This window comes from Labrus mixtus, chromosome 11, assembly GCF_963584025.1.
Source record: "Labrus mixtus chromosome 11, fLabMix1.1, whole genome shotgun sequence".
Taxonomy (NCBI): Eukaryota; Metazoa; Chordata; class Actinopteri; order Labriformes; family Labridae; genus Labrus; species Labrus mixtus.
Window position 1 is genome coordinate 19,010,875 of NC_083622.1, and position 14,782 is coordinate 19,025,656.

General features: G+C 38.7%; 2 protein-coding genes across 3 annotated transcripts; one reads left to right on the forward strand and one right to left on the reverse strand.

Annotated features, from left to right (window-relative positions):
- Positions 1-1,570: 1,570 nt before the first annotated feature.
- Positions 1,571-9,489, reverse strand: alg2 (ALG2 alpha-1,3/1,6-mannosyltransferase). Of its 2 annotated transcripts, none has more exons than XM_061050551.1 (5): positions 9,336-9,489; positions 5,399-5,570; positions 5,168-5,305; positions 4,508-4,675; positions 1,571-3,091 (listed from the first exon to the last, which is right to left on the reverse strand). In XM_061050551.1, exons 2-5 carry the CDS (start codon positions 5,567-5,569, stop codon positions 2,351-2,353), a joined length of 1,218 nt encoding a protein of 405 aa, XP_060906534.1. In that variant the 5' UTR covers position 5,570; positions 9,336-9,489; the 3' UTR covers positions 1,571-2,350. The 2 variants fall into 2 exon arrangements, with proteins under 2 accessions (XP_060906534.1, XP_060906533.1); XM_061050550.1 differs by having other exon boundaries at positions 9,316-9,406.
- Positions 9,490-9,754: 265 nt separating this feature from the next.
- On the forward strand, positions 9,755-13,380 carry sec61b (SEC61 translocon subunit beta). Its single transcript, XM_061050552.1, has 4 exons — positions 9,755-9,912; positions 10,668-10,765; positions 11,848-11,952; positions 12,808-13,380. The coding sequence occupies exons 1-4, from the start codon at positions 9,910-9,912 to the stop codon at positions 12,893-12,895; spliced, it is 294 nt and encodes a 97-aa protein (XP_060906535.1). The 5' UTR covers positions 9,755-9,909; the 3' UTR covers positions 12,896-13,380.
- Positions 13,381-14,782: the final 1,402 nt, after the last annotated feature.

Genomic DNA, 14,782 nt, shown 5'->3' on the forward strand with positions numbered 1-14,782 from the left:
ACATAAATCCATTACTGTGTTTTTTCCACATGCTAAATATTTGTATGCATTTTAAATAAGTCTACCTGAACTAATTTGACCTATAGGGACAAATAACATTCAGCTCTGAAACCATAAGGTGTTTTTTCAATCAATAAGTGAAGTAGGGGTGGAGAACTCAATGCAGGTTAACACACTTTGTAAACTCACTGGAACATATATTTCTGAATGATTTCATTTTGGAATGATTGCTTCACAGCGTCTGAACCTAAAAGAATAAATAAAGCACATAGTAGATTAATATGTATTAGTCTGAAGTGCATTTGATGTACAGATGCACTTCAGTCTTTGTGTTGATCTCAGCTCAGAAACGACGGGCCTTTTAGGAAACATTTTGTCCCACAAATCATGGCGATGGGTGTGTATTGTTGAATGTATTCTGACATGTTTTGTCTGAAGCATGCTTATTTTCTTTGTCATGTTTAAGAGATGCTGCAAAAAGGTACATTTTACAATTAACTGTCTTTTTGGGAATATGAGCTAATAAACTCCTATAGCTTACATATACAATGTCTCTTTGTGTGCTTCTATAAGACAGGACAACATTTCTATCCACATTGATTGCAGTTGTACAGACTGGTTAACTGAGTATTGTCTCACTTCTTATGTCCCATAAGTTGCTCTCCAAAAACTTGATGATGAAAAATTACGATTTGATTAGTTTGATTCATTTCGAACCTTCTTTAATTTTCCAGGAATAAATATTTAACATGTGCATACTGCATGATGATTTAACTTTCCTTTATTTTCTTCACATTGATCTGACATTTGGAGCCTTGATTGAGTTTGCATATTTATGGTCAGAAGAATTGTCTCTTTAGGGTGTTTATTATGGAAAAGGCTTTTGGAGTTGGAGGTATGAAAATAAAACAAGACATTATTTGAAATAATGACTGTTTCAAAAAAAGTGTTACTCAGAAAACAAACATTTACCAGAACTTTTAAACAGAAATGTAATCTCTTATGTGCACTTACTGTCTTTCTAAGATGATGCAGAAATCCTGGAGATCAAAGTTCTTCCAGGAACTCTCACCGGGGTTAACAACTAGCGCAACTTGGATCCGTCTCAAGTACAACCCGATGAAATTCAACAGTGAGCAATTTGCCACATTTGTTCTTTATGGCCAAGCTGGTAACAACCAGGTTGGTTGAGTTAGACAGTAGTTGTGTGAGGAGTGTAAAATGTTATATCTAAAGCCAATTAGCCTTTAAATCAAATATCTAGTATCCATTTATCCTTTTCAGATTCCATTACAGAAACAAAAGCTAGATACATCTGAAACTGTGCAAATGATAATGCAGCTCAGATAGAGACAGAACCTTCAGATATTCCTTGGTGCCTCTGAACACTGACTTTATAATAAGCCAAACTCTCAATGTAGGAACTTTCTGTTCCTACATTGTTTGTGAATGTTTGTAAATCCGGATGATGCAGCATGAACAATGTTTCCGTCTGCATGCTCACCCACAGTACCCTTAAATCACTTTGTTAAAGGCTAAAAAAAAAAAAACTTTCCCACAAAGCAAAGCATAAGAGTCAGGAAACTATGTGTCCTCTTGTTTATTAAGACTTCTGGAATGTCAATAAGAGCATTTCTATACAGTAGGAGGGCAGCGCACAGACACACTGACCTTCTGCTATTCTCCTGCTTGATAATGACCCAGACAAAGACATGCTGCCCATCAGCCAGACCTCTAATAAAGCCAGACACGCTCTATCATCTGCTAATAACTTGACGCTGCAGCAAGAGTCACAGACAGGCCAGCTTCTTCTGAATGAGAGGAGCGGGGGACAAAGCTCTTTGCGGACAGGAAGTAGTGGAAAGCATCCCGTTTATCGATCTGGGTCTGTGCGATGGCTGATGGGACTCAGTGTTAACTACATTCTTTCTCTTCTTCAGCCTGCAAACATAGAGCGACAAAGACTAAAAAGAACAGTGCAAAACATTTCACTCTAACAATCAATCCTGTTGGTTCGCTCATTTGCTGGACTCTTTGTGGCTGTGCTGCTACACATAAAATATGACACACCCATACACATGCATACTGTTGCAGGGGAGGTATTTTTCCACAGATAGGGTAGGAAAACTCGTTACTCTTTTCTTAATTGGTATAGAGATTCCATTCTTTTTTCCTCTCAGCAACCCCTCCAGGGGAATGCTGATTGATTGTCCTCATAATACCCCTCCGTCGCCTTCCTGCATACACACACGTTCTCTGTTAGACGACACACACGTCAACTCTCTGCAGTCGTCTGAAGACAATTCACAGTTCAGTAGCAGATATCAGTAGCTGTCCTCCAACTTTCACATCACTGGCTCAGACTCACTATGTACCCGTACAACTGGTCTGAGAAGGCCTGCAGAGAGAATTTATCTTGCACCCTCCTCCTCCCAGCTTGTCCCATGACCCTGCGGAGTTGCGGCTCCCCGAACAGCCTCCCCATCCCCTGAGAGAAGGCCTCTGCCGTGGGCTCGCACAGGAAGCCCGTCTCCCCATCAGCAACGCTCTCCAGGGGGCCCCCGGAGTTGACGGCGATAACAGGGCAGCAGCAGTACATGGCCTCCACGGGAACTATCCCAAAATGCTCTCTGCTCGGGGTGTAGAGCACGGCCGCGCTGCCCTGCAGCAGCGCCACCTTCAGTGAGTCAGAGGGGGAGCGCAGGAAAGTCACACAGTCCTCCAGTTGGAGCTGTGCTGCAAGTTCCTTCAGTTCAGTATAATGTTGAACGTTCTCGGTAACTCTGTCATCGTAGCCCCCCGCCACCACCAGGTGAATACCTGCTCCCTGGCCAGGAGAAAGGCTGCTCCTCAAAGCTGCGAGAGCCTCCAGAGCTAGCCCCAGATTCTTCTTCCTCTCGTATCGGTTCAGAGAAAGAAACAGGCAGGAGGTTCCCTCGGGGAGAAGCCCCTCCAGGCTCTGTGTCTCAGAGGACGGCTGGTCGAAGGTTCGTGTGTTGAGGGAGGGATAGAGGACATCGGTGTGGACTCCTCTCAGACCCTTGAAGGTCTCCCTGAAGATGCCTGCAGTGAACTGGCTGTTTACCAGAATCTACGAAGAAGTAAAGAGAGATTATTTCAGAAGAATCTCACATATATCACAGGTGTTTTAATTCCTTATGAGTGTGATAAAAGCCTGCGGACTTTGATTATCCTAAGGTCTAGTCTAACGTTGAAATGTCATTTCCTTTCTATCAGGGCTCTGAGCTCTTAACACTGTTTGCCGGAGGAGATGTGGCCGTATCACAATTTAAAACATCACTTAGATTTATTTAAGCTGTTGAAAGTGAGGAACCTTATATTTTGATTCATTTTATTGCACCTAAGTTTAAGTAGTTACTCAGAGCTGAGCTAATTCAGAAAGAGAGCGCATCACTGATGAGTTGTTTGAACATTTATTGATGAGATAGATATAACTCTAAACAAATAAACTTTATGTGTGTATAACACGGCGGTATTTATTAAGTGCGTAGTTGCTATCTAATGTGTTTGTAGACTCACAAGGTTTAGCTGACAGCTGACAATTTATATATTGATATTTAACTACAGGTTTATGTATATACTGCCGCGACACACAATCGTTAAGAACAGATCATCAATATTCAATCACTGGGCTTTGAAAAATACACATCAATCCTTGTTTTTGTCCTGATGGCATCCTGTACTTTAGTTTTTTTACGCATGTACAGAAAATAAAGAGCTACATTTTTGCACAAGGTACAACAACAAAAATATCAGTATCTATGAACAGAGCTACACTCATACATATTCAGTGAGAAATCTACAATATGGTATGATTGCAAACAGATCATTAGCCAGTGTGTGTTAAAAAGTCAAAACTATTCAAATAGCTGTTCTGTAGTTGATCTACATGTAACAACAGGTAATCTACTTTCAAGCCTTTAATAAGTTTTCAATCTTTTTATGTGTTTTATGTACCATGATAATGATTTAATTTTTTTAACTTTATAATAACATATTGATTATATGCTTGGTCTTCAGTGTAATTCAATTTTTATAATTTTACTATGTGCATCATATCAATTTAAATTTCGCAACGTTTTCTAACTCTTGTTACTGCTTTTTGAGTCCGAAAAAAACATCTTCCCTCTCTGCAGCCTCTGCAAAATGCATAAACAAGGCTTTGAAATACAAAGAAGAAAGTGAATCATATGAGCCTATTAGTTGGGGAAATAGATTTTGAATGTTACTTATAAGCAGCTTATAGCCCCTGGCCTTTTGCAGCCTGAAATCCTCATACATGACCCTTTGGCTATTCTTAAATCTCAAAACACTCCACCAAGGAACTTGCAGCTATTTTATTTGATCCTATTCTTTTTATGGTGTGTTCTTAAACATATCTGTTTTTTTAACTATACATATGCCATTATGTAACATGGACACAATCCTGTCCTACACATCTCAACCTGTAGAATGATACAACTTTCAACTCTCAGCTGTTACGTACCATATCAGCCATGCCTGTGGTGCGTTCCTCCAGCCAGTCGATGGGAGCACGGTAAAGCTTCTTCAGGAGTGACTTCCTTTGGGTCAGCAGCTGGTCTGGGAAGTGACAGTAAAACAAAACCTTCTTCCTGTGACGCGACAATCGAAGCATCGGGATACACGCTGACACCTAGAGTAGATTTAGAGGGGAATAAATCCTAAATATAAATACATACACAACATAACTAAACAACCAGCTAGATTTGTTGATGCTTAATCACCTTCTGTCTTAATACTAAAGAATATATCAAACTACTTCATGCACATCCGAAGAAGACAGAAACCTTTAAAGCTCTATCTTACTGCTGTTTTACATATTTTCATCTGAATAATGATTTTCTCTACACTGTTATGATGTGTGAGAAAAGGTGGTACCTGTAAAAGAAAGGTACCTTTGTTGATTTGTGTTAAAGTTAAAATACAGTAGAAAATAAACAAGGGAGTGTCCACTTCATGGTATGGTTTGAGGGTGTGACACAATAAGGGAGACCCAAAGAGAACAGCCATTGTTAACAATGGAAGCTATTCTCAGAGATTTTTACCAGATAAGGGAGGCGTTGAAGAAGTCAAATACGTGCTGTACAAACAGACTGATGGGTAATATCTGTCTGAAACAACTCACTTGATCACAGAAGATGACATCATACTCCTCGCCGCTGAGGAAAACCAGGTAGAAGGCCACAAAGATCATCCTCAGGTAGGCACATAGAGCATGGAGGAAACCAAACACACTGGTAGGTAGCCAGTCACCCACACAAACCTAAGAGGGTAAAAATGAAAAGCTTAAAATGAAAACTTCTGAGTGTCCGTACGTTATATTTTAAAGAAAACACTGTAAGGTGTGTTAACGTACGACAGGTAGATCTGGGTCCAGGGTCTCAGAGAAGCAGTGTGTTGGGTCGTAATGGGCCGTCCAGATCTGAACACTGCATCCTTGAGATTTCAACGCTACTGCGGCATCCACCACCAGTCGCTCAGCTCCACCTATGCCAAGGTCTGGATGAAGGAACACCACCCGAACCATCCTAAGGTAAGATAAGATAGTCCTTTATTGATCCCCAGTGGAGAAATTCAATTCTACACAATAACAATGAAATAGGTTCAAGTATTATGTTTTCTGAAAAACAGGATGCTGATTTGCAGACAGACCTGGTAATACAATTCATTACATTTTTTATTACTACATCATGTTAAAGGATGGATAACATTATCAGTACAGATACAGAGTAGATCACGCCACAATCAGAAGTAAAAATAAATAAATAAATATATTCATGGAGTTTAAAGTGGCTAAGAAACATGACACAAACAAGCCCTCCAACAGAAGATACATTTTCCAAGCTGCATTGTTGACGGGTATTTTTGTAAGCATATTTAAGTCATGACTTATTTTAACCTTGAATTAGTTCATGGGTCAGTGACAAATAAGGCTTGTTCAGATGACCAATTCAAAAATCTTTTAAAAACACAATTTGAAAGCCTGCATCAGGTTCATTAAAATGTGAGATTTGTATTCATGTTGGTTTTGTGTTTTTTAAAATGACATTTAAACCTTTTTTTTTCAAAAGGTAAGACTAAATGGACCTAAAAATGTCAAGTGGTGTAACCACTGAAAAATTAAGAATATTGAATATTTTATACATCTAGAGTATATGTAAGTGTACTCATGATTGTAATTAGTTCATTTTAAAATAGCACAAGAAAATAGATTTTAATAGGATTATCCCTAAATTAATAACTTATGCCCTTTTTCAATCCTGAGCGGGACACAAAGCTGAAAACTCTGTTTTCTAATTCATTTTTGGCAAATTATGTAAAAATTGTTAAAAGAAACATGTTATTTCACTGCAATAGGACTACTTTTATTCAACTTTAATTGTCCTGTATTTCATTATATTTTTTACAAGAAATACTGGTTACACCAATTGACGCAAACCAGTTACACCAACTGACCATGCTGCTTCTACCATCAAAGACCTTTGTTTCTTTATGAAATTGTTGTTAGCTTCCTCCATTTTATGTTTGCTCCACCTACCAAAGTGCACAGAATACCAGTACGCTGATGACAGTAATGTAGCACATTTGTCTTAAACACAGAATAGCATAAAACTGAAGTGAATAGATCGGCCTTTTGGATGGGTCTCATAGATCGACAAATTCTTACTGATACCTGATCTAGCTGTCTTAGTCAGGATCGGTGCATCCTTAATTAATTCATATCTTAAGTAAATTACAACATCTGACCAAAATTCATTTCTTCAGTATTTGGAATAAACTCAAGGTACTTTTGCCCTAATCAAAGGATAACATACCAACAGGCAACACGTTACATCTCTCCTTCTTTACATCATGGCCATCACAGCACAAACAGCACTGCCACCTTCTATAGTACCAGACTTTGGCAAGCAAGCTCCAGGTAGTGACACGCTGATACTACCTACCACATGGCCCCTGATAGCCGACACATCTAAAATGCAACTACTGGTGCCAATATTACAGCATACATACATATATTAGATCATACATGTTTAAAGGTGCACTATGTAGATTTGGTGGTGAAATTTGAAAGTTGGAGAAGTGAAACAATTCTTTGATATATTTTCTGAACTGAATACACAAACTTTATTCAAAGTAAAAAATGGGTCCCTGGAACACTGTTTGGAGATATAAAGCTACCAGGAGAGTTACACTTTCACTGTTGCAGACCCCCCACCATAACTTCTCCAGTAGCATTTTATCTTCAAACAGTGTTACAGGGACCAAATCTTCATCTGAGGACAGTTTGTGTTTAGAGTTATGAACATATACCACAGAATCTGTACATTTCTCCAACTTTCACATTTCTCTACCAAAACTACATAGTGCACCTTTATAAATGTAAGTAAATGGAACACAAATATGCAATTTGAAGCTAAACATTTACAAAATACCAGGGCATTTAGACCCTAGACCCTTGGACCCTGTGGATGAATAACCACTTTTATGATCATTATAAAAATTTGTGTTCACTTTGAAAATTAGATTTGAAATGTTCACACCAAGAAATGTGCTTACATAGGTGTCAATGATAATGCCTGTCAAATTTGATTTGAAGTGGAAATGTCAAATGGTGTGACCGGTTACACTATCTTTTATGACCAGCCTTGCTGTTAGAGGCCACTTTTGTCAAATATCAGTATTTTTTTATGTTGATTAATTGTTAATGTTTTTCTGAGGTCTTACCATTTGACACGCCCTTAAAATGTCAAATCATCTCATGTTTTAAAGAGAGTTGCTAAACTTGTCCTGTAGTGGGACACGAGTTGGAAATTAGCAATAGCTATATACTCTTTATGCAGCACATCAGTTTCATGCTTTGTATTGAAATTATGTTAAATTGCATTGTCCCTATTAAATAAATACATTCAAAATTCAGTTAGGACCATCAAAGGTTCTTCTTTGTGATAACATTTCTTGTCACATGATGAATATATGAACAAAATGGCTCCTTCAATGGTGGTTACACCATGTTGACAATTTGGTACTTGACTGGGTGACACGATTTCCCTAAAATAATTATAATAATAAGAACAATGATGTTCCATTACTTTTATTTACTATTGAACAGTTCTATTGTAGGATAATGCCAGACTAGTTCATAAGGTGTTATATTGAAAAGTTAACCTTTTTAAAGCAACTTTAATTCTTTGGTATTTTTTGCCTAAATACCCCAAATATTCTCTAAAAATGTATAATAAACATAAATTTTAGACTAGGTCAAAACAAAGGATGAAAACATGTCATCTGTGCATTTATTTTTAAATGTTAAGCCTTTAAAAGTTAACTAAACCTTATGGACACAATACAATCTCACACACGTCATTGACCCTCATTTCAAATGTATTTAAATCTACTACACATTACCCTGTTTAAATCTACTGCACATTACCCTGTATAAATCTACTACACATTACCTTGTTTAAATCTACTACACATTACCCTGTTTAAATCTACTGCACATTACCCTGTTTAAATCTACTACACATTACATTACCCTGTATAAATCTACTACACATTACCCTGTTTAAATCTACTACACATTACCTTGTTTAAATCTACTACACATTACCCTGTTTAAATCTACTGCACATTACCCTGTTTAAATCTACTACACATTACATTACCCTGTTTAAATCTACTACACATTACCCTGTTTAAATCTACTGCACATTACCCTGTTTAAATCTACTGCACATTACCCTGTTTAAATCTACTACACATTACATTACCCTGTATAAATCTACTACACATTACATTACCCTGTATAAATCTACTACACATTACCCTGTATAAATCTACTACACATTACCCTGTTTAAATCTACTACACATTACATTACCCTGTATAAATCTACTACACATTACCCTGTATAAATCTACTACACATTACATTACCCTGTATAAATCTACTACACATTACATTACCCTGTTTAAATCTACTACACATTACCCTGTTTAAATCTACTGCACATTACCCTGTCTGTCACAGTGTCCTGTACTATAAAAACCTCTGGCAGACTCTGAGTGGAAGAAGAAAACAAATAAGAAGTGTGATTGTTTGAGCTGGATAACTGTGTGGATATGAAACGTGACATTGATCAGATGTTGAATACAAGACAATGTAGCTATGACATGTTAATCCGTTTTAGTAAGCTAAAACCTCTTCCGCGGGTTGTGTGACTGAACAACACAATTCACCTCTTTAAAATTAATTATAAGCAGTAATTATTACATTTCAATCTATTGACCAACCTGTCCAACTTTGGAAACCTGTGACGATCCACGTCTAAACGCTCCTAGAAGTAATATGAACTGTTGTGAAACTCTAGATTTAGGGAGCCATCTTGGCTCAAAGTTACCATTGAAGTCAAGGTACTTGCGCTTCTCGTTTGAACCGCAATGGCGTCTGTTTCTCCTATGAAGCAGACTCGCTTCCTGTGAGACACGTCTCCTCAAACTGAAGACTGACCAATTATTCGCCATTAAAATAAAATGTAATTTAAAAAAACCCAGATTTCCACAATGAGAATGACTATGTGTGTTATAATTACTTTTCATTTAAAAATGTAGTATATAAGCGTTTAACTAAACATTTGATGGATTCTCTCAGCGGTGAAGGTTAACTTCCAGTCAGGCATCTGCGTGGTCGCCTGCGCTGGTCTTTTATTTTGCAGTCGTGTCCTTTTTAGACCAGCGTCAGCTTTGTGGGGTCTCCTCTCAAGTTTTGACCAATTCATACATCGACAGTGTGCTGCTCATTTTGACGTGGACATCAGTTTGAAGAGGGGCTCAGGGTTTCATATCCCATCAGGACACTTATCTCAACATGGTAAGTATCTCAGCTTTATTTAAAACAGGTCGGACTGTTGCAGATAATCACACTTATTTAACGTGACACAGAAGCTAGCATATGTTAGCTAATGTTGCTAACGACAGATCATCATTTGTGGACGTGGCTTTTTCAAGACCTCAGTCACAAAACACACAGAACTGTATGTATTAACTGTATGTACATGTCAACATGTTTGGTTTCGACCCTGCATGTAACCATTTACTGTGAAATTGAAATCAGTGAACAGTGTTGGCTATTAGTCAGGCCTTTGCTATCAGTCACCGTCATGAATGAAGTTTACAATCAGATGTGATTTAGGTGTTCAATAATCAAATGTGAATGCTGTAGATCAGGGGTGGGCAACTGGCGGCCCCCATCAACCCTCAACGTGGCCCTCAGGTCAATTTTTTTTTTTACATATCAATTAATTGGAAACATGAAGAAAACATGACAAAATCTGCCATGAAATCATGAAAACCAGAAATATTTCCATAATAATATTTGATCACTGGTATATGTTGAGTTAAATTTGAGACATTATTGACTGTTATCGTTTTTTGTATCCTACAATTTGGCCCCCTGGCAGTCAGAATTAAATGAATGTGGCCCTTGCTGTGACCAAAGTTGCCCATCCCTGATGTAGACTTTACTTATCTGAAATGTTATTTCTGAGTATGTGTTTGTATGTGTTAGTGGCTAACAGATTGGGGTAAATGAGTTAATCTCTGTCTATGTGTCTCCCCTCCTTTTAGCCTGGACCAGCAGTAAGCGCAACAAATGTTGGGGCATCTAGCCGCTCCCCCAGCAAGACAGTGGCTCCCCGTGCAGCAGGCTCCACAGTCAGACAGAGGTACTCACACACAGTCACAAACACTTACACCTCTCTCTTTAGATGGGTTAAGTGTTTTCACAAGTTCACAACAACAAAAAACAAATCAAGAAAAGAACCAGAATTGATGGGTGCAGTAACCCATTGAATGAATATCATTCCCTGATGGACTCAGTGGGTCACTCAGTGGTTATCAATCATCAATCACTATTTGTATAGCGCCAACTCATAAGTGTTATCTCCAGACGCTTTACAAAAGAGCATATGGGATAATATGCAGGAAGAGTATAAAAATGATGAGCATGTAGTTAAATAGCCACCTTCAAAGTTTTGGATACTTTTGGTTCCATAACATGGCAGCTCTTCTGACCAACATCATCAAAACACTTAATGAGGAAATTTCTTTCAACCCACCAGTAGACAAGCATCTGTGGTGATGTCTTGTCTACTGGAGAAGCCTTCAGATACATTTTATGCCGGCTTTTCAATTAATTTGTCAAACGCATGTGTTTGCCATTACTGTGAAAATAAGCCTTTTGAAGACCACTTCAAAATAAAACAAAATAAAAAGTTATGCTGTCATCCCAGCCTGTTTACACTCGCACCATTTTTTTCTTCTACTTTCCAAACTACTGAACCCACCTTCTTGTGGCGTCCCACTGTTAAGAGAGATGGATGAGTTGTGGATACCCCTCTCCTGTATTTCTTTGTGTGCCCTCCTCTGTAGATTAGAGTAGCAAATAGATGTTGTGCTGTGGCCTTAATCAGTGTGTAATCACACGCTCACTGTTACATCTCTCATTATCCATTACTATCACCCTCTTCATTACCTCATTAACCTTCGTTTAATCTCATCACACGAGTGAAGCAACCATGATTCACACCACAAGCAACCATGATTCACTCATCTCTTTAATCGCCTGCTACTGTAGTTACTTACATCTTGAGTACAGTTTGTGATGGAAAAGACTGTCAGCTTATTGTATGATACGAATGAACACATTTTTGATTGGTCCCTCAAGAAGTATTTTAACACTATAAGATCATATTAGTTGTCATGTCGAGCATTACAACATTCTTGACCTTATCTGTGTGTTCTACAGGAAAGCTACCAGCAGCGGTACACGCAGCGGTGGCAGGACCACGGGATCGGCAGGGACCGGTGGCATGTGGCGCTTTTATACAGAAGACTCACCAGGCCTCAAAGTGTAAGTGCTGTTTATGAAAGCAGTTGTATAGCCCCACACACACACCGTCCCTCAATCCCTCTCAACCATGCATGCAAAGTCCAGAAAATACACTTTAACAAATTTAGCCTTTGACATCATCAACGTTCATCTACTCACAACATGTTCTAATTCTCAGGAGTTCCGACACTTGTGCTTTCAGTGTTATTAACGTTCATAAGGTAGGAGGGGAGAAGGGTTTGATTGCAGGAAATTGGGCGGACGTGCCTCTGCTGTAAAACTATTCATCCCTAATCAGTGGATGTGTTTATATTCACACACACACACAATAACGTGTTAGGATAGTAAACCTTTAAGAGAGCTTAAACTTAATAAAAGTTATACCCTGCTGCATCCTCGCCCAACATATTAGAGAAGGCGTCCTGTCTCCAGGCTGAGGTCGGCCGTGTTTGATCGATGGTGCTGTGGTGGTTATTGAGTGTGTCTCTCCAGCAGTCAAAGGAGGGCACACCGTCCGTACAGTGCTGTATATCGAGTGCGTGTTTGTTCCTGCGTTAGACGCCCGCCTCAAAGCTTCATTAAAGTATCCACTCTGAAAGGTCAACTCAATTACAGCCTCCTGACAGGGAGAGGAGGGGGTCCGCTGAGGAGCTGGTTGGCATGGCAATGCTGCTGCTTAACGATGCGCCCCCTCCACCCCAACCCCCACTCAGTCCCTCCTTCAGCTATAAGAGCCCCTCCTTGTTTCCCCGAAGCTCATCAATAAAATCAGCCACTCCACTAAGACCCTCAATCCGGTTGGGGTTACAGCAAATGATGGGATTTTGTGTGTCTGTGTCTGTGTGTGTGTTAATAAGTGTGTCTTTGTTGTTACAGCGGCCCGGTACCAGTGCTGGTGATGAGTCTGCTCTTCATCGCTTCCGTTTTCATGCTGCACATCTGGGGGAAGTACACCCGCTCTTAAACCCAACCTGATGATCTCTGACCTGCGCCTCGGCTTCTTAAAATATTGGACCTGGACCAAAAAACAACAAAACCTTACTCCCCTATTTTCCATTTCCAAAATCATGACAACACAAACTGACACACAAACTGGATTTTTTTTTGTTTTGTATTTGACCATTTCAGTACAAAAAATGTATCTCCAATGATGCTGGATTCCACCTTGTTGCTTTTGTTCTTCCCGGGATTTTAGGAGCTAATGGGCTGAACAGGAGGACGCAGTGCTAGTTCACCTCACATGTGATGTCTGTGTGTATGGCCCTCCCTCTGAGCAGCAACAGCAGCATGTTTACGCCACTGTTGCGTAAAGGTTTAGTGCCGTGCCCAAGGACATTGTTGTTTTCAGGCCGCAGCAAACATTTCCTCTTGTTGCCTGAATTACATTTTTTGTTAACACCATTTGTACAAATGTAATTGTAAAATTGTACAATAAAAATGAAAAATCCATTTGCATTGAAAGTAATCATTTTGTTGTGAAAAAATGTCTGGTGTGTTTTCTTAATTAAATCGTCCTGTTTATATAAGAAGAAAAATACAGGTTTAAGTAACAAGTTGGGTTGTGTTTTCACTTTGAACCCCTGATGGTATATCTGCTTCACACCCTCAGTAAGCACTACCAGTTTTAAACATTTTGCCTTATCAGCAAAAAAACTGCATTTTCATTTTAAATGGTTCTGCTTTTCAGAAAAACAGGATTATTAAGTTATATGTTCCAGCGAAACACAGTTCACCTTTAGCTCAATGCTTTAACATATTCCAGCTTCTTACACCTTTTTTTTTTCCCTTTGGGCTTTCATCATGTCATCCTCTGGTTCTGCCTGTTGGCCAGAGTCAGATTAAACATCACTCACATACTGTATCACCTTCTCTACACGAGCAGAAAAGATCAGACTTGTCAATACGTATGTGAACCAGCTGCTTTAAATTGAAGTTTGACTGGCTCAAAGTGTAAATCTTAATCTAAAGAAGTTCACAGGCCTCTGCCTCAAAAAAGGAAAGCCTCAAGGTTTTTTTTATTGCCATCCCCACTGAAACTTTTCTTTCTGATGCTTTCAATAATTGCAGGCTGGCTAAATTAGTTTTTGAAAAATTGCAAGTTCAGTCTCTATAGTGTCAGAGCAATACCAGAAGGCATAAGACACACAGGATGTCAAGAATTGTATGGCCTAAATACAGAATGTTAGATTTATTCTATAGATATTTTTTTTAATTCTCTGTCCCTATGATTGTCCGTTTGGATGTGTATCTTATTGTATGTAGGAGAATAGAGCAGAGCAATAAGCAAATGTTTTTTTTTAGAAAGCAAACCTGTCATTAAATAATTATATGCCTTTAAGTGATTCTCTGAAAATGTATTCAAAATCAAATTAAATGTAGTTCTTTGTGCCTTATAATTCCTAGCAATGAGTGTTGATGCTCATCAAAAGGCTGAGTTTGTCTCTAAAAGTCAAGATTTATAAAAAATGTGCATCTTGCCCAGGTGTTTTACTCTCTTTTCCTGAGGGGGGCGCTGTAGACCGTTTTCTGAATATAACTGGTTGAGAGGATATTGAGTTATAACTTATCATGATCACATTTTCAGCATGGTGATGTGTATCATTATTAAACTGCAATGTAGCATGTTTGTGTAACCACACTCAGCTGCCAGAACAAAATCATTCACTCTGTTTTATAATCAATAGCCTTGTAACAGGATTTTTTTTTTTAAAGTCTCTAAACCAGTGCTCATGGTGTGAAGCAGGTTTACATCTTTATGAAGTTAAACAGTGTGGAATGAATGGACGATGTTCAATTTAAAGGCTGCAGCTGGATGTTCTGTAGCCTAGTTGTAGAGGTAGTTCTAAGCCCA